The sequence below is a fragment of the Mesocricetus auratus genome, unplaced genomic scaffold (assembly GCF_017639785.1).
Source record: "Mesocricetus auratus isolate SY011 unplaced genomic scaffold, BCM_Maur_2.0 Super-Scaffold_100014, whole genome shotgun sequence".
Lineage (NCBI taxonomy): Eukaryota > Metazoa > Chordata > Mammalia > Rodentia > Cricetidae > Mesocricetus > Mesocricetus auratus.
This window is the reverse complement of record NW_024429197.1, coordinates 20,839,558-20,858,651: the sequence shown is the minus strand read 5'-3', so window position 1 is coordinate 20,858,651 and position 19,094 is coordinate 20,839,558. Positions and strand designations below refer to the sequence as shown.

General features: G+C 43.0%; 1 protein-coding gene across 3 annotated transcripts in view; it reads right to left on the bottom strand.

Moving 5' to 3' along the window:
• Smap2 (small ArfGAP2) overlaps positions 1-19,094 on the bottom strand; it is a 43,329-nt gene that overhangs the window by 6,136 nt on the left and 18,099 nt on the right. For 2 of the 3 annotated variants that reach the window (XM_005083829.4, XM_040756732.1), the window contains 6 exons: positions 7,594-7,727; positions 5,670-5,755; positions 4,615-4,693; positions 3,665-3,751; positions 1,884-1,965; positions 890-996 (listed from right to left, as the gene is read on the bottom strand). In XM_005083829.4, coding sequence (XP_005083886.1) covers positions 890-996; positions 1,884-1,965; positions 3,665-3,751; positions 4,615-4,693; positions 5,670-5,755; positions 7,594-7,727 — 575 coding nt within the window. Of the gene's footprint in view, positions 1-889; positions 997-1,883; positions 1,966-3,664; positions 3,752-4,614; positions 4,694-5,669; positions 5,756-7,593; positions 7,728-7,851; positions 7,930-19,094 lie in introns of those variants that run through there. The other variant, XM_040756733.1, reaches the window with a different exon arrangement.

The window sequence follows — 19,094 nt, the reverse complement described above, 5'->3', positions numbered from 1 at the left end:
TGCCTAGGATGTATAAGGTCCTGGGTTCAATTCTTAGCCTTTCTGTCTCACACATACAAAGATCCCAGAGTAGCTATTTACCATAATACAACCAGAAGAAACTTCCACAACTAAGTGTTCTCATCTGCAAAATATACAATTAGAGAATTCCTGTGTAGATATGAAAGTGAACAAAATATACAAAGTGACACTGTGGTAGTTTGAATGTAACTGGCCCCCATAAGCATTAGGAGGTGTGGCTTTGTTGGAGTAGGTATTGGAGTAGGCCTTGTTTGTCACTGTGGAGGTGGGCTTTGAGGTCTCATATATGCTCAAGTCATGCCCAGTAACTCAGTTTACTTCCTGTTGCCTATGCAAGATGTACAACTCTCATCTTCTTCCGCACCATGTCTGTCTGCATGCTGCCCTGTCCCACCATGACAATAGCGTGCTGAACCTCTGAACTGTAATCCACCCTAATGAAATGTCTTTCCTTTATAAGAGTTGCCATGGTCATGGTGCCACAGCAATAGAAACACTAAGACAGACACAGACGCCATTTCTGGGATACAGTAGCAAGTACTCCATAAATAAGAACTGCTGAAGTTCAAGTCTTTCATTCCCACAACATTCTGGTAGGGGTTCAGACTGAGGGGCTCACCTCAAGTACTAGCCTTTAAAAAAATGACACCCTTGAGCCACAAACCTACTCAACTAGTCATTCTTTGGGGACAAAAGACAAAATAGTAAAAAACAGCAATCTTGGGCTAGGACAAGATAACACAATTCCAAAGAGAAAATGGAGGGAAACAAAAGTTTAGCACTACCAAGGAAGCATGACTCAACTACATGACCAAGCTACCAACTTTTCCAGAATGTTCTTTAATCCTGAGAAGTACAGAAGACTCACCTTTCTGGAAACTGAAGAAGGGGATGGAGCAGAGGCCAAGAGATCTAGATCCTTTTCTAGGGTGTTGCTGGTCTTACTGTTTGCAATTGAGCTGGCCACAGGGGCATCTAGGATGAAAGACGGAATTAAATATAGCACAGCGATGAAGACATGTCCTCTATGTGAGACAAGGAGTAGACACAGGAAGACTACAGGTTTTGGCCCAGGGAGCCTGCATAGGGTTTTCAAAGAGGCCTCACCCCACACTCCCACAAGTGCTCTGGCTATAGTCAGTCAGAGGGCAGCAGAAACTCAGACCTGAAGGCTACACCAGTGCCACAGCTGAGCAGCTGGAAGGACACAGTGTGTAGGACTTACTTTCAAGGGAAATGAGGTATGGAAATTGGAGCCATGGTAGTTAACGACCTGAATCAGCAACAGAGACCTGGAGGTACAAGGTCTGTGAGAAAGAACCGGTTTTCTCCTTGAAAATGGCAAAATCAAGACTGTGAAAAGAGAACTGATTGCAAGGTAGCAGGCCATCTCAGAAAATGGTCACACAGGACCAGTGGTTAGCAGAAGAGTGCAGGAAATTGGCGCAAGGCTCAAAGGTGTTCTCCAGGGAAACTGCCAGCATTTACTAAGGGCTTGGTAGGAAACAGAAGGCTCAGGAGCCTCAGAGGTAGCCCTTCCAGCAGCATGTGAAGTAGACACTGACCCGCCACAGCACATGACTCAAAGTAACATTCATGGTTAAGTAAACTACTCAAGATCCCAGACAGTAGGTCTCACTTCGGGGATAAAGACCATGCTCTCAGCCACTACACTGAGCCGCTGCTCTGAAAAAAGGCCGAGTGAACACTTTCTTAGAGTATTCAGAATGAAACAGGAAGAGCATCGAGGACAATCTTAGTGAAATAGACAGAAGCATAAGCCCTGACTCTTAGTCTTCCTAAGGTGGCTGATAATTCACTAAATCTGCAAGAACACAAGAGATGAAAAGACTAACTCTTACCAAGGCCCAACAAGTCCATGACAGGGGCTGCAGATTTCGGGGAGCTTTTCCGAGGTAGCTGTGCATCTTCTTTTTTCTGTGGCTAAGGTGAAAAAAAAATGTTATAAAAAAGAGCAAGCAGTTGTTTTTGACATACACTCCCATCACTGTAAAGCCACAGGTATTTTTGTGGTATGTCTGTTTGTCAAAGACAGTTACCAAAGAAGCAAGACTCAGGAAGTGCCAGAAGGCATGAGTTCATGAACTGAACATGAAGTAAAAAACAGCCTGCGCAGCTTGTTTAGCTTTCTGGAAAGGCTCATCTTTCTGAAACCAGTCCATCCTGTGAGCAGGCACCAACAGAAATGGGGAAAAAAAATCCCTGAAGGGACTGCACAGCAGACAGAACAGATAAAGCCAAATCCGACAGCCTGAGTTCAATTCCCAGGATTCTCAGGGTACAAGGTGATGATGGATTCCCACAAATTGTCTTCTGACTTCCACATGTGTGTTACAGTACATGCATCCCACAAATCAACTGATAAATTGTTTTTTTGTTGTTTGTTTTTGAGACTGGGTTCCTCTGTGTAGTCCTGGCTGTCCTGGAACTGACCATTTATACCAGGTTGGCCTTGAACTCAGGAGATCCTTCTGCCTCTGCCTCCCAGGTGCTGGGATTAAAGGTGTGTGATACTATGCCCAGCCCAGTTTTATTTTTTAATTAAAGAAAAAGTCATTTCTCGATTTTACTTTATACTAAGGAGATCACTTTAAAGAGTCCCAGTCCACTCAACCATTATTACCATGGACTGAGTCTATAGACGAGCTTCACAATGATGTGAAGAACCTCCCCTTAAACAATAGTAAAAATAGCCAGGTGGTAGTGGCACACGCCTTTAATCCCAGTACTCGGGAAGCAGAGGCAGGCGGATCTCTGTGAGTTCGAGGCGGGGCTGGTCCAACAGTCTCCAAAACAATACAGAGAAACCCTGTCTCGTAAAAACCAAAAAAAAAAAAAAAAAAAAAAAAAAAAAGAAAAAAATAGTAAAAATAGTATTAAAAAAAGTCTGGAGGGATGGCTCGGTGGTTAAGAACACAGGCTGCTCTTGAAGAGGACCTGGGTTTAGTTTCCAGCACCCACAAGGTGACTCTAGTTCTGGAGGACACAATGCCTTCTTCTGGTCTCCTCAGGCACCAGGTAAACATTCATATACATAAGATAAAAACAAACAAGTATTTAAAAAATAAAAAGTAATTGGCCATCTTTCTCAGAGGATCTGCTACACAGCCAGTGTCCTCTGGGGAAGAGGTGGGTGTGACCTCACTTCTGGGCTGCTTCACGCTGCAGCAGGGAAAGGAGGTAAGACTAACACAGAGGGAACATCTGCTTACAAGACATCACATTGCCATCGCACGTTGGCAGGGAGCATGCGCCTTGCTCAAAAGGGGAAGACACAGTCCCAGGCTTCCATCTGGCTCTTCTCTGGATGCAGTGTGGCACACACTGATCTTGGATGTGACAGCAGGCCTCTGTGAGTTCAAGGCCAGCCTGGTCTACACAGTAAGACCTCTCCAAAAAAAATGAGGGGTTGGGAAAGAGAAGAAAGTGGGGTGCTAGAGAGAATGAGAGGGGGCCACAGAGCACATTGGACAGCACCAGGCACAGGGCAAGCAGCAGGTGATCTGTGCGTCATGTGGGCCTTTAGTCCCAAGTGCAACAGTGCAGTAAGCTTCAGACCGTCCCTCCCCTTCTCCAGATATGTGAACACGAGACCACACACGAGGACAGGCTCCCCACTTACCATTTTTACTTTCTCAAAAACAACAGGTTCCATCTTTTTCTCTGGAACGGGTTCACTCCCTCGTTTCCACTTATCGTCCTTCTCTTTCTAAAGTGATTTAATAGGACAGTCATGTCTTAGTGTTAGCACAGTTAATGTTTTAGGAGCTACAATCCAAATGCAAGCAGGACATCAAGAGGTCCCTAAGATCCTGATACAGCAATTCAGCCAAAAGGTATGGGGAATGAGCACTGACCAGGCTGGCCTCAAATTTGTAGTGATGTATTATTTATGACTTATTAAAGCTTGACTGAGGATTCAGAAAAGCAAAATCAGCCACAAACTACAGAGATTAGGCAGTGGCGATACACACACCTTTAATCCCAGCAGCCACAAGCTAGGAGGTGGTGGTACACACCTGTACTCCTAGGACTCAGGAATAAGAGGTAGATGGATCTCTGTGAGTCCAAGGTCACCCAAATCTACACAGGAGTGAATCAGTCTAAAGGAGAATCATAGCTCACAGCTTTAATCCCAGCACTAGAGGATTATAAAAGACAGGAGCAAGTAGTCAGTGTGAGGCATTCATTCTCCAGCCACGGTGAGGGAGAGGTTACAGTCTGAGGCTTGGTGAAAGCTCATGGAGACAGGATCAGCCCATTCAGCCTGAGGTAGAGATACGAAGCCGGTGGCCAACTGCTTTGCTTTTCTGATATTCAGCTTGAAGTTTAAACCCCAATATCAGTTTGTGGGTCATTTATTTATTCATGTTACACAAATTCACAGAGATTGCCTGCCTCCGCTGGGATTAAAAATGTGCACTGCTACTTTTACATTTATTAACTGACCCTTTGGGACCACTTTGCTGCTTCACTGGTATTCGGTTATTAAGTGAAAGTCTTTCGAATTCTTCCCGGCCTGATTAAAAAGTAAACTACTAGTATAAACAAAATGAAAGATTTACAACTAACCCTAAGGGCGTTGATGTCCAGACTTCGGTCCATATATTTCTTCTTCTCATATTTATCTCGAATAAATCCTTCAACAGCTCTGCAAATGCTTATTAAGAACAAATCACAAGTGACAGTGGGAATGTGAAAGATGAGTTTGTCCCATGGCAATGCTCTCCTCTTTCCTTCCTGCCTGGTTTCCCCACAGGACTCCTGCCTCTTCATATGCAGCTTCCCTGACCAAAACCTTGAAATCATTCATTCCTTCAAGGTTACTGCAGGCGGTCACCATTTCCTGATGTACCTTTGGACTGATGACAGTGGCAAGGAGGATTAACCTTCACTGAGAGCGCAGCATCTGTGGCTGCTGTATTAACCTTCACTGAGAGCGCGGCATCTGTGGCTGCTGTAGGACCCAGGGAAAGCAGTAGGTATCTGTTTTAAGCCCCGGACCAACAGACGTCAAAGGCCTCCTCAAAACAAGCCTAGGCCCAGCTGCCAGTTTCTGATTGATGAGTCTCTGTCACCTAACAGGCTCCACCAACACCCACCAAAGTCAAACACTAAAGAGGTAGTCTGCAAAGTTCCCCTTGAGAAACACCACCTTCAAATGAGCTTTTTCTGTGTTTGTCAGCCCCTGCTGAGGGAATGGAGGAAGAACAATATTGACAAACTGGTCAAAAATAGTCAGTGCTTTCATGCAAGCTATTTTTAAAAAGCAGTAAAAATGAGTGCCAGTTTTGGTGATTGCCAGAGTTCAGCAGAGCACAGTAAACTATTCTTTTCATCAAACAATAGTATCAGAGATTCAGAAACTATTGGAGCTGTCACTCTATGGAAGAATTCACAGTAAAGTCGCTGCAGCCCTAATTACTGAGCTTTCCCTACATGACACTACCTGACAATCCCAACATCAGCACACAAGCGCCTTTTCTACCTTGGTTGAAGGAGAAAGAAAATCCAAAGTCTTTGACTAATCCATGCAGAGATGCCCAGTCATATTACAGCCCTTGAAGGTCGCCTGGCTCTTCCCAAACATCAAAACTGCACCCAGCTAGCACTCCAAAAAAAGATACGGGTCTATCTGAGGCCGCCGGAAGGTCTCAGGAAGGTAGGCTTCGTAGAGTCGGTTTGCCTTTCCATTCCCCATCTCTTGCATGCACTGCAATGAAAGAGAATGAAGAGCAGGTCAGACCAGAGTGCATTCGTCTCCCTCAGGTCTCCCACTGTGCAGACCAAGAGCTAACTCCAGAGAGTGGCAGAACCAAGACGGAAACTTGTGGGCTCTAGTTTCCCAACATTTGGTTGCCACAGCTTTTCCCTCTCCACAGGTTACTTCAATTTTTCTTTTTTCTTTCTGTGTATGGGTGTTTTTCTAGCATATATGTCTGTGCACTGTGTGTGTCCAAGGAGGCCAGAAGAGAGTACCTGATCCCCTGGGACTAGAATTACAGATAGCTGTGAGCCATTATGTGGGTGCTGAGAAAGAATCCTGGGTCCTCTGGAAGAACAGCCAGTACTCTTAGTTTCTGAGTCCCTGAATAGTTGTTGCTGTTTTTAATTGAAAGATATGTCTAATAAGAGACAAATAATTCAGCAACAATTCATTTGAAAACCCAAGCTACATAGCTACCCACCAAATTTCTACAGGGCAAGCACTAATGGGTGCTATGATTCTAATTTAATACAAGTTTCTTTTGGCAGTGCTGATATTGGACTCAGGGCCTTGTGTATGGTAAGTAAATGTTCTACCACTAAGCTACAGCCTCAGTCCTTCTAAACTTATACTTTCAGCTAACTTTAGTTCTATTATCAATAAATAAGGCATTTCTCATTAAGCCCTTAAATAGACCCCCTGTGCTGGTTAGTTTTAACTATCAGCTTGATACAACATAGAATCACCTGAGAAAATAGTGGCTCAAAACCGAGAGTTATAAGCCAAATAACCCGTTCTTTACTCCTTTATGTTGCTTTTGGTCAAGGTGCTTTATCACAGCAACAGAAATGAAACTAGAAGGAAAATGCCACTCACCATTTAGACCTACAGTGGTCTATAAACACAATCAGATCATTGCTAAAGCCTCTTCAGACACTAATAAAACAAAACCTGATTTCTACCATTAACTTTTAGCTAGTGGTTTTCTTTGAATCCTCCTCCCTTAATGCCCCTATCCCCAAAACAAAACTCCAATAAAGTGTTTCAATATAGGAAGAAAATAAAGAACGAAGCTATACCAGGGAATAGATCCCAGGCCATATGGCAACATTAATTTATCTGTTACCCTGAGCCTACCAAGCTAACAGCATGCAAGATTTATACATGTATTTTAGCAATATAACATTACTCTAAGGCTGGAAGCATAGCTCAGAGGCACAGCTGAGAGTATCTGCCTAGTATGTGTGAGGCCCTGGTTCAATCTCTAGAACAAGGAAGAAAAATGAGTAGTCTATGATTTAGAAGGTTTTTGGTTTTGTTCTTACACCCAGCAAACTTCCTTCACTGAGCTATATCCTCAGACCAGAAGGTGGTTTTGTTCCTTTGTTTAAATGACTGCCTACATCTAAAACTACAAATGTTATATCTGTAAAAGCCAAAAGTCCTAGATGGTCACAGATATCTTGAAAGAGTAGTAGTTTTATCAACTAGAAAGACATACTTATAACCTCAGGACTTGGGAGGCTGGGGTAAGTGAGAAAGAGTTAGAGTCCTGCTTGTCTCAAAACAACAACAAAACTAACAATTTTCTGGGTGTGGTGGCACATGCTTTTAATTTCAGGACCCAGGGGGTAGAGACACGGAGATCTCTGAGTTCCAGGCCAGCCAGGGCTACACTTAAGACCCTGTCCTAAATAAATAAAATAAAAATTAGAATTTGACAAATGTGTTTGACAACTAAATTTCCCTCTTTCTTTCCTCTCACCTTCATGTCCAGGCTAGAGTTCACCTAGAACTATTCATATTCAGGGATAGGAGAAGCTGGCCATCTGCTATGATCATACCTGGATCTGTTCTTGAGTCCACTGGTCAAGGTTCACTGATTTTACTCTGGATATATGTACCCCGAGATTCCTGTGAATCCCAGCACACCGAATGCAGATAAACACGCCAATGTTCCAGGAGGCCCATCGAGGCCCTGTGAAGACAGAGACAGGACAATCAAGTACAAATTATGATAATGCCCCCCAGCCCATCTATGATTTAGATTATCAAGCAACATTTATGCTAAAATCAAAAGAGAGAGATTTTACTGCAATTACCTCTATATTGACTTTATTCGTTCCTATGGATCAACATTTGATTTTCAGCTTAAATGGTTCGAAGGGCACCACAGAACTGTGCAGTGACCACTATTCTAATTCTAGAACAGTTTGATCGCTCAAACCCCAAACCTATTAGAGGCATTCTGCATCCCCCTCCCCACCTACCCTTAGCTCTCAGGTCTTGGCAATCACAGATCTATTTTCTGACTAGGACTTGCCAGTTACAGATACCTAATCTACATGGAACTATGCAATGTGCAGACACAGGACAGGTTTTCAGTGTCTAATGAGCACTAAAATGCATATTACTGTACTCTGTTACTTGTATGATGAAAACTCCAAAAGCGTGGTGGAAAGGCATGTCACAGTCTCTCTAGCCTGGCACCTTACACCAACAGTGGAAGACACTGTGAAGGTGGGGGGGCCTGGGTTCAGCTTTCTCCTAGGAAAAAGGATACACAAAATGCAGGCCAACCAGGCTCATGCTGAAACTGGAAACGCTGTAGTCCTCTCCTCTCCTCTGGCCTATGAAATATGCATCCACAGTAACCTAACAGGGTCCTCTCCCCTGGCCTGATGTCCCTGCTTTACCCAACTTCAGAACTATCAACATTCAGAATTGCCAAAGAATATCATTACTTGAATGCGTATTGGTTCAAAGGACGTGAGTTGAATAAGCTGTTGCAGAATCTCTTATCCCCTGACAGTTCTCTTCACCCTAATAATATCTTTGGAAAATCCCCAAACTCCTCATAATTTTATATGAGAAAAATCACCTACTTTTATATGACAACTGCCAAAGACTGATTGAAAAATCTGGCACAGTTCCCTCTCCATCATTCCTCAGAAACGGATGGCATAAATTAGCCACCGTGTCAAAATCAGAGGCTTTGATAAAGCGTTGAGGTGACACCAATACCAACTGACTTTCTACAAAGATGAGCTGGAAACAGACAGTTGTCCAGCCTGTGAATTTTCACAGCAATTTTAAAGAACAAATGCTAAAGTTCTGGGAAGTCTCAGAAATCTGAATCCATAATTATTACCAGAAAGACCATTTTGATTCAGGTAAAGTTCATTATGGCAAAATACAGCACGGGAGGCGCACATCCTCCTAATCACCACCAGGGAGTGCTTTCTGCTTGAAAGGTTATTGCTATTCTCCCGACAGGTTCAGGTTTATCTTCTAAAAGATCATCCATCAGCCGCTCCAGGTCCGGAGTCAACTGCACAGTCTTCAACAGACTAACAGACATACTGACTCATATACTTGTTTCTGGTAGTGGGTGTCATACAGATGCAAAATGCACGGTTTCTCACGGCACTGAATTCCTGTTTTTGTGAACAGTTTTCAGAATTCCCATATGGTCTTTAACGTTTGTAATGGCACCAAATATCACTATTTCATGTTTCTTTGACATTTTTCCTTTGTTCTAGATTCTGAGTCTCCGAGATCAAGACAGTTAAGATGGAGCGGCTGAGATAGCTCAGCAGGTGACGGTGTTTGCCACGGAGGCCGATGCCCTAAATAACCCAGAATCCATACAGTGGAAGGAGAGACTGCACTCCCACAAATTACCCTCCGGTCCCCACACACATGCAGTGCCCCCCCTCAGTAAATAAGTAAATGTAATAACAAGTTTTGGAAAGACATTACCTGTGGAATATTAGGCTATCTGCTTCCTGGGTCTAAGTCAGAGAAAGCAGTTTGCAGTCACAATTCCAGAACAGAAATACAGCAACTATCTTTTTTTTTTTTTTTTTTTTTTTTTTTTTTGGTTTTACGAGACAGGGTTTCTCTGTTTTGGAGGCTGTCGGTCCAGCCTGGCCTCGAACTCACAGAGATCTGCCTGCCTCTGCCTCCCGAGTGCTGGGATTAAAGGCGTGCGCCACCAACGCCTGGCTCAGCAACTATCTTTTAATAAGCAACCAGATGACAGCCTTCTCTTCCCCTCCTGCCCTCGCACCCTCCCACATTTTCCCAGTGAAATAGTGAGGCTTCTCATTCCTACCTCACTCAGTCTCTTCCCCCCACCCATCCTCCCCAAACCTGAGTCTGAACCAATGACCTCATACATTCTAGGCAAAAGCTCAACTACTGCCCTACAACTTAAGTTCTCTTTTAATTTTCAGCAACTAGACTTATTGGTCACCAATTGCATAATCCATAAGACAGTGAAATTGGGAAGGACAAAAGTTACTTCTGGGCTAGGAGTAGAGCTCAGTGGTAAAGCACTTGCCTACTATGCTAGACTTTGGGTTCCCTTCCCACAACTTATATGGCTGAAAATGTGAGGAAACTGTGTAGTTATTAAAAGTATAATTTGTGGAGCCAGAAAAGACTTAGGTTTGAATGCAACTCCATCAGTGACTACACATATGGCCTTCAGTGACTTATACTTCCCAGGCCTCAGTTTCCCCGTTTATAAAATGTATATAATAACATCTATCGCCAATTGCCTAGAACACAGGGAAACAATAAATAACAACTGCACATAAGAACTTGGTACAGGGGGCTGGAGAGATGGCTCAGCAGTTAAGAGCAATGGCTACTCTTCCAGAGGTCCTGAGTTCAATTCCCAGCAACCACACGGTGACTCACAACCATCTGTAATGAGATCTGAGTCCTTCTTCTGGTGTGCATGAACACAGAGCACGCATATACATAAAATAAATACTTAAAAAAAAAAAAAGGAACCTGAGCCAGGCGGTGGTGGCACACACCTTTAATCCCAGCACTCAGGAGGCAGAGGCAGACGGATCTCTGTGAGTTCGAGGCCAGCCTGGTCTACAAAGTGAGTTCCAGGACAGCCTCCAAAGCTACAGAGAAACCCTGTCTCGAAAAAAAAAAAAAAAAGGAACCTGAGCCAGGCGGTGGTGGCACACGCCTTTAATCCCAGCACTCAGGAGGCAGAAGCAGGCGGATCTTTGTGAGTTTGAGGCCGGGCTGGACCAACAGCCTCCAAAACAATACAGAGAAACCCTGTCTCATAAAACCAAAAAAAAAAAAAAAAAAAAAGAACCTGGTACACAATGAGGATTCTAGAATACATTTCCCATTCATTCCCACTGAAGAGCCACAATGGACTCACATGTGTGTCCCAGCACTGTTTGATTCTACAGAATGCTAGGGGTTTGCATTTTGTTTTGCTGTTAGCCCAGGCTGGCCTTACACTTAGCAATCCTTCCTCCTCTGCTTCTGCAGCATTAGGATTATAAGCATGTACCACTACACCGGGCTTCCCCATCCCCTTTAGTTTTGAATAAAATTTATTGTTTCATGATATACACTAAATTATAAGATACACAAAATTTGTTACTACAGTGGAATGGACTCTGTTCAGTGTTCCAAGAAACATGAAAATTTAAACAACTTTATTTCCTTCAAAATCGTCTGAAATATATCACCACTGGCTGAATCCTTGTTCCCATGCTAATACATGCTCCCACTCAAACACAAAGGCCCAAGTTTTTGACAGCACCACTGCAAGGCCAGCCTACTTCCGTCTGGTAACCCATGGCAAGCAGGTAATACAAAGACACCCCCCTGAAATTAAGCGTGGAAAGAGGTAATGTGAAGTAATATTCTCAACAATTCTGAAAGCAAAGGGAGTAACAAGTGATCTAAGCAGACAGTGACCATGAGCACAAGAACAAGGGCACATGTAGCAGGGACTACAGGACAGACTCAGGATTACTGAACAGTATTCAACATTGACATGGAGCCACTCTGTGATGAAAATACATGAAAATGAAGGAAGCATGTAGGTTGGGTTGGTCAACTAGAAAATCCAAGAGCAGAAGTGTCTGCCTAGTTGGGAAAACTCTGGGCTTATACTAACTGTATGCGTTGATACCTTCGGGCTGGTGTCTCCATGTGTGAAATGGAAAGCATGTACACAATGTCCCACTCAAATTCCACTATGAATGTCCACCAGAGTTGCCAAGGTTAACAAGTAAGAGAGGATCGAGAATCTTCATCCCCTGTCCAGTGTTCCCTGAAACCACCAGGATCTGTCAATCTTTTTAAAAATTATTTATTTATTTTCCTTTTATGAGTATGAGTGTTTTGCCTACATGTATTTGAGTGTACTGTATGTGTACTTGGTGCCTTTGGAGGCCAGACAGGGTGCCTTATTATTCCCTGTGATTCACCATGTGGGTGCTGGAAACTGAGCCTCCGTCCTCTGCAGAAGCAGTGAGTGCTCTTAACCAAGTCATTTCTCCAGTTCCTCCCACTTTTTAAAGACAGCTGTCTGTCACCCAAAATAGTTTAAAACTCACTGTGTGATTTAGAATGCTTCCCAAGTGCTGGGATCACAGGTATGCCACCACACCTGGTGTCATGTGGTGCTATACATCACATGCAGGCCTTTGGAACTGCTAGGCAAGCACTCCACCCACTACATCCCAGAATCGCTCCATTTCTACCTAGACCTCCTCACCCCGCAAGCACTCATTCTCTCAGCATTATTTATTGACTCCCTAGGCCCTGGGTCCTGGGGATACAAAGGAAGAAGTGTCTTTCTTTTGCAGTCCTAGGCATTGAACCTAGCATCTTAGACAAGCCAGGCATGCGCTCTATCTCTAAGCTACACCACCAGACCAATAACTAATTGGGCCCCAGACCCAGACCAGAAGAATAATCTCTCTAAAATACAAGCTTATACCAATGAGACTTCTGACTATAAGCCTTCCATGATATTTCATACACAAAGGTAAAAGTAAATTGGAGTGAATTTCATTTGCACATGAAAAACATAACATACACACACACACACAGAGGGAGAGAGAGAGAGAGAGAGAGAGAGAGAGAGAGAATTAAAAATAAACCTTTAAAAAGAACAAAATTCTCAATACTCTCCAAGGGCTTTTTAATTTATTACTCTTTTGTTATTGTCAAGATAGACAGAATTTATTTAAAACTCATTTAAAAGTTAGCAAATCCTTTACGCCCCTCTCCCGTTACCTGTAGAAATGCATCAAGGGAAAAGCAGGTCAGATACATGAGTATGTTAAAAATGTTTATTATTGTCAGCATGCTGGCACATTCACTCCTGTTATCCCGGACACTGAGTTCTAGGCCAGTCTGGGTTACAGAGTGAGACCCATTCTCAAAAAAAATGTACATGTATATATAATATAATATATATGTATATATATTTTTAAATGGTCTCACAATCTAGCCCAGATTGGCCTGGTACTCACAGGTCACTTGTGTCTCAACTCTTAAGTACTAGGACTACAGACATGAGCCACTACACCTGGCTTAATGTTGATTTCTAAAAACTAAAAAAATACATTGTAAGACTATATAAAGGAGTTATGAAGTTTTTAGCTGTCCACTTAAACAGAAATAGTTCTGTTCTACTGGGCTTGGTGTTGCACACTTTTAATCCCAGTGCTTGGTAGACAGAGGTATGGAGATCTCTGGAAAGTCAAGGCCAGTCTGATATTGTGGAGCAATCTTTTTGTACACTGTGAAGATGTGTTGCTTTCACTTGTTTAATAATAAGCCAAATGGCCATTAGCTAGGCAGGAGGTATAGGCAGGTCAGCCAGACACAGAGGATGCTGGGAAGAAAGACAGAGTCTCCAGCCAGATGGAGAGGGAGCAAGACAGGTCATGGTATTGCCACAGGTAAATGCCACAGGCAAAAGCACAGGTAACTGCCACAGGTCATGTGGCAACATGTAGACTGATAAAACAGGTTAATTTAAATTGTAAGGGCTAGTCTGTAACAAGCCTAAGCTATCAGCTGAGCATTTACAATTAATAAGAAGTCTCTGCATGGTTATTTGGGAGTTGGCTGGCAGGACAGAAAAATCTGCCTACAGCCTGATCCTATATAATTCAAGACCAAAGCTACATTTGTCCCCATCTCAAATAGAAAAAAAGAGAAATACTTCCATGATATATTGATTTTTTTTCTTTTTTTTTGGTTTTATGAGACAGGGTTTCTCTGTATTGTTTTGGAGGCTGTCGGTCCAGCCTGGCCTCAAACTCAGAGATCCACCTGCCTCTGCCTCCCAAGTGCTGGGATTAAAGGCATGCACCACCACTGCCCGGCGATATATTGATTTTTTTGTTTTGTTTTGTTTTCATTTTTTGATACAAGGTTCCCCTGTGTAGCCTTGGCTGTCCTGGAGCTTGCTCTGTAGACCAGGCTGGTGCTGGCCTCGAACAGAGATCTGCCTGTCTCTGCCTCCTGTGTACTGAGGCTAAAGGCCTGAGCCACCACCACTCATCGATATATTGACTTTTAAAATTAAGTACTAAAACAGTATGCATGACCCATTCTAACATTGCTTAAAGATAAGTCTATATGGCTATCCAGAAAAGGGGTCTAAACTACACACTGATTAAAACTTATTTCTGGGAAATGAGACTACAAAATTCTTATCTTTCTTTTTTCTTTTTCATTTATCTAGCCTGTTTTTCTGCCTTGCTCAGTGAAGGATGGAATAGTGTCCAACACGCTGAGGACTCACAGGAGGCGGACGAGCTAAGTGATGAGGCATCAAAGGTAGAACTTCACCCATGCATAGATGGTGGCTCTGGGGAGGAAATTCTAACAACCAAGGTGAAAACAAATCCCATGCATCCAGAAACAGTGAAGTCCCACCAGGGGCAGAGGCTAGATCATCAGTTTCTGGGAATGGCAGAGAATGAGCTTGTGTGGCAAAATCAGGGAGCAGGTGAACAGTGAGGCTTCACATCCTTTCTACTGCTACAGTTTCGGGGATGACCTGCAGGTGACCTTTTTCTGTGGTAAGTGCAGCTTGAGCCAACTAAGTCAACTAAGTCAACACTCTACCACTGAGACATATTCCCAGCACTGTAGGTGACTGTGTTTTAGGTCCTTTCCTATGTTTAGTCACCATGGTACCGTTTGAGTGTAACAACTCAGGGAAGAAAGGTGTATTTGGACTCACAGTGTCATGCCTTAGCCCTTCATGCTGAGGAGGGAACAGCAGAGCATGGCGATTAGGAGGCAGAGAGGGAATGCCTGACTACACCAGACAGGCCCCACTCTATCTGAGCCCACAGCCTACCACCAGGCAGTGCTACACAAATGCAGATCTCCCCTCTGTGGTTAGTCTTCTCTAAACCTTACTAATCTCCTAGGTAGTTCACAATCCATTCAGACTAACATTAGCTTCATGCTTCTTGACTACCATTAGTGGCTTTACAAATGCCCAAGGAGGATGTAAAATAAAATAGCTCAGCAAGTAAAGGCATTTGTTGCTAAGTTTGATGAGGAACCCACATGACAGGAGAGAACTAACTTCTGCAAGTGGTTTTCTATTTCCATCTGCATGCCATGGCTTGTGTGCATAAGTATGTGTGTGTGTGCATATGTGTGTGTGTGTGCGTATGTGTGTATGTGAGTGTGTGTCTGTACAAGACAAGTACATGTCAAATGAAATTAAAATGCCAAATGAAATAATCAATTTATAAACATATTAGATGTTAATGAAACTAAAACAGTCAAATTCAGTTCATGAGCCTGAAACTGGCACTGAAAACTGGTTTATAAATGTGGTAATGTCCTGGCTGGTTTTTGTCAACTTGACACAAACCTAGATATATCTAGGAAGAAGGACTCTTAATGGAGGAAATGCCCTATTGGCCTGTAGGTAAGTTTATGGGACATTTTCTTGATTAATGGTTGATATGGGAAATTAAGAAGGGCTGCAAGAGGTATGTTTACCAGCCTGTTTTTATTTACTCAAAAAAGCATCCATCCAGTTCCCTATACCAAAATAAGCAGTAACTTCTGTAAACACAACAATTTGAGGAACACGAGACTAAAACAGGACTTGCTCAATCAAGATCTGCTCTCAGAGTGCTCTGAAGAGAACCCACTTGTCGCTTCTGGGCTGTCTTACAGAGTGCTGTTTCTGTCTGTCATACAGGGACACAGCCCACATGTACAAAGTCAAGAAGAGAATAGAAGTGAAACTTCCCAAATGTCTGAGACAAAGAAAACAGAAACACTTCTCAGGTCACTTAAGAGGTGAAGGAGAGTACTACACTAAAGAGTTAAAAAGTCAGAGGTATAGCTGGGCACACACCTTTAATTCCAGCACTTGGGAGGCAGAGATAGGAGATCTCTGGGAGTTCGAGGCCAGCCTGGTCTATAAAGAAAGTTCCAGGGCAGCTAGAGCTACACAGAGAAACCCTATCTCTCAAAAAAACAAAAAACAAAACAAAACAAGACAAACAAACAAAAAACCGGGCGTTGGTGGCGCACGCCTTTAATCCCAGCACTCAGGAGGCAGAGGCAGAGGCAGAGACAGGCAGATCTCTGTGAATTTGAGGCCAGCCTGGTCTACAGAGCTAGTTCCAGGACAGCTTCCAAAACAATACAGAGAAACCCTGTCTCGAAAAACAAAAAAACAAAAACTAAACTAAACCAAAGTCAGAGGTACAGGGGCTGGAGAGACGGCTCTGCAACTAAGAGCAGTGGCTGCTTTTCCAGAAGACCAAGGTTCAATTAATTCCCATCACCCACATGACAGTCTTCATAGGTACATACATACATACATGTAGGCAAAACAACAGTGCACATAAAAGTAATTTATAAATCATTAAAAAAAATCAGAGGTACAAATATCCTTGGACCTCAATGACCCCAGCAGGAGACCTTTCAGGTTAGCAGTTTTAACCTGTGGGTTGTAGCACCTCTGGGAGTTGAACAACACTTTCACAGGAGTAGCATATCAGATATCTTGCATACAGATGTTTACAACTCATAACAGTAGCAAAACTACAGTTATGAAGCAGCAATAAAAAGTAACTTTATGGTTGGGGGTTACCACATTATAAGGAGCTGTACTAAAGGGTTGCAGCATTAGGAAGGTTGAGAGCCACCTCTTTAGGTAATCGAAGACTCTGGGGTGACTAGTGAGTTAGGGACCATTTCAAAAGGTAGCAGGTTCTATTGTTAGACGGCACAGACTGCTAGAGAGGGCTTGCTCTAGCTAGGTTTCAGTCATCTGTCCAGACCACCTCCATCTCCCAGGGTTGCTCTAGATTTACATAAAATATGCAAGACAAAGGTGGAGGCTAGAAGATTCTAGCAGAGAAGAAAGAGCAGAGCTTCTTTTTGGTTTTTCGTGTAGGCTCCTCTTCCTGATTACAATGTTTTTGCACACAAATGTAAAGTTATCTTTATCATATGTATGTATGTATGTATGTATGTATGTATGTATGTATGTTTTTACATATGCTTAAGATATTTTATGTCACTGTGAGTTCGAGACCAGCCTGGTCTACAAGAGTTAGTTGCAGGACAGCCTCCAAAGCCACAGAGAAACCCTGTCTTGAAAAAAAAAAAAAAGATAATAATAATGCCTTACTTTAAATAATTAAATAATTAAGGCCTTGGGCTTAACCTCCAGCACCTAAGGAAAAGAACAGTCTCTAGCTGGGTGGCCGTGCATGGCTGTGGTAGTGCTATCTGAAACTTTGGGATAAGCCCAAGTCTCTTAGCATTTCCCTAGGAAATTCTGGCATGTGCTGCTATGATTTTTTTAAAATAAAGAACAGGCATATTTTAAGGGAAGAGAAAAAAGCTGGTCAAACGATTTCCTGCCTGTGTTGAAGAATCTTGTGAAGTCAGGAAGACTGGATGAATTGCCCAACCACGGAAGCCAAAAGCTACTTCCAGTAGAGACCAGCCCTCTAAACTTAGAAACCACTAAGTATCGTCAATTTTGATTTTGATTTTGTTTCATTTTGAGACAGTTTCTATGTAGCACTGGCTGTCCTGGAACTCACAGAGATCTGCCTGCCTCTGCCTCTGCCTCCGCCTCCTCACTGCTGCGATCAAAGGTGTGTGTTATCATGCCCAGTGAATATGGTAAAATTTAATGAAAGAGCTGGACATGGATTTCTATTCTTAAAATCCCAGTTCTCAGGAGGCTAAGGCAGGAGACTGTGAGTTCTAGGTCAACAACAACAAGATAGGAGTGAAGAACTTTCAAGGGTACTAATGAATGGTGAGCTGGAGACAGCTACCCTCAGGACAGGATGAACTACAATACCTAAGAAGCCTCAGAAGAGAAGCAAAAAGTGTAGGAACTGAACAACAACAACAAAGCATGCTGGGAAAAAATTCAATATATGAGCCAACTAGGCTCAGTTCTGGGGGATCCAGCACCCTCTTCTGGCTTCTGAGGACATTAGGTATACATGCAGTACACTTACATACACTCATGCAAAATAATCATACACATTTTAAAATATATGTTTAAAAAAGCATATAAAAATAATAAATGAAAACCTAGTAGGAATATTTTTGTGAAAATGACTTTTTATAGAGGAATGACACCAAGTTCATTTAAACGTGCCGCATAGAATGTCAGATAATGTTTGGGGGACCCTCCTCCCCCCGTCAGCCCGTGGTAGTTTGACTCTAGCTAATTCCCACTATACAAAGACCTGCTTAAAGCATTGGTGAATAAGTTAGTAGACTGGTGGCTGAGACATGCTTCTCTGCAAGGGGGCAGGGGAAGACAAAAAATAGCTGCTTTCATGAGGGCAGGAAGGAGGTTACTTTGTGAGGAGCCAAGCAGCGAGGCTATCTCAGTACAAACGATTGTTTGGCTTGAAGGCTCCATGTGGGCAATTACTCCAATGAAGGCTCAGCTGGACTAGAAGCAGAGCCTGCCAGAACCCCAGGACAGGGACTTAACACAGGCTCAAGTGTCAGAATCATGGTACTGGGATCCCAGCGCATCCTTGTGAAGACACACACAGAATCCCTGCCAGGATGCCCACAGAACACAGCCCCCCTTACAATGCACCACTCTGAACCCGAGCCAGTGAAGACTGAATTTAAAGAGTCCGTGGGAACAAATTCAATGTTATCCCTAAACTGACTTTTTATAGTAAATGTTAACAAGTATGAACGTTTGACCTCCTGAGATCAATACTTCTGGAAATCCATTATGTTTCAATCATTATTTTCAAGGAATAGCAGCAGACCGGTGGAGTTGGTTCTTGCAAAGTGTTGCTTAACAGCTAGACAGGTGCAGCAGATTCGAACACATTTCTGATATTTCAAACCAACATCATAATTAAGCTATGTTCCTAGTACTCATGACCTCACTTCAAGTCATGAAGCTAACTTGGTTTGTCACGAATCACTGTTGTCCCTTCTGGGGACATTCAGTTCTTGGTGATTTATAGGTTACTTCAGGTTAAAATGTCCTTACTGTAATAACTTGGTG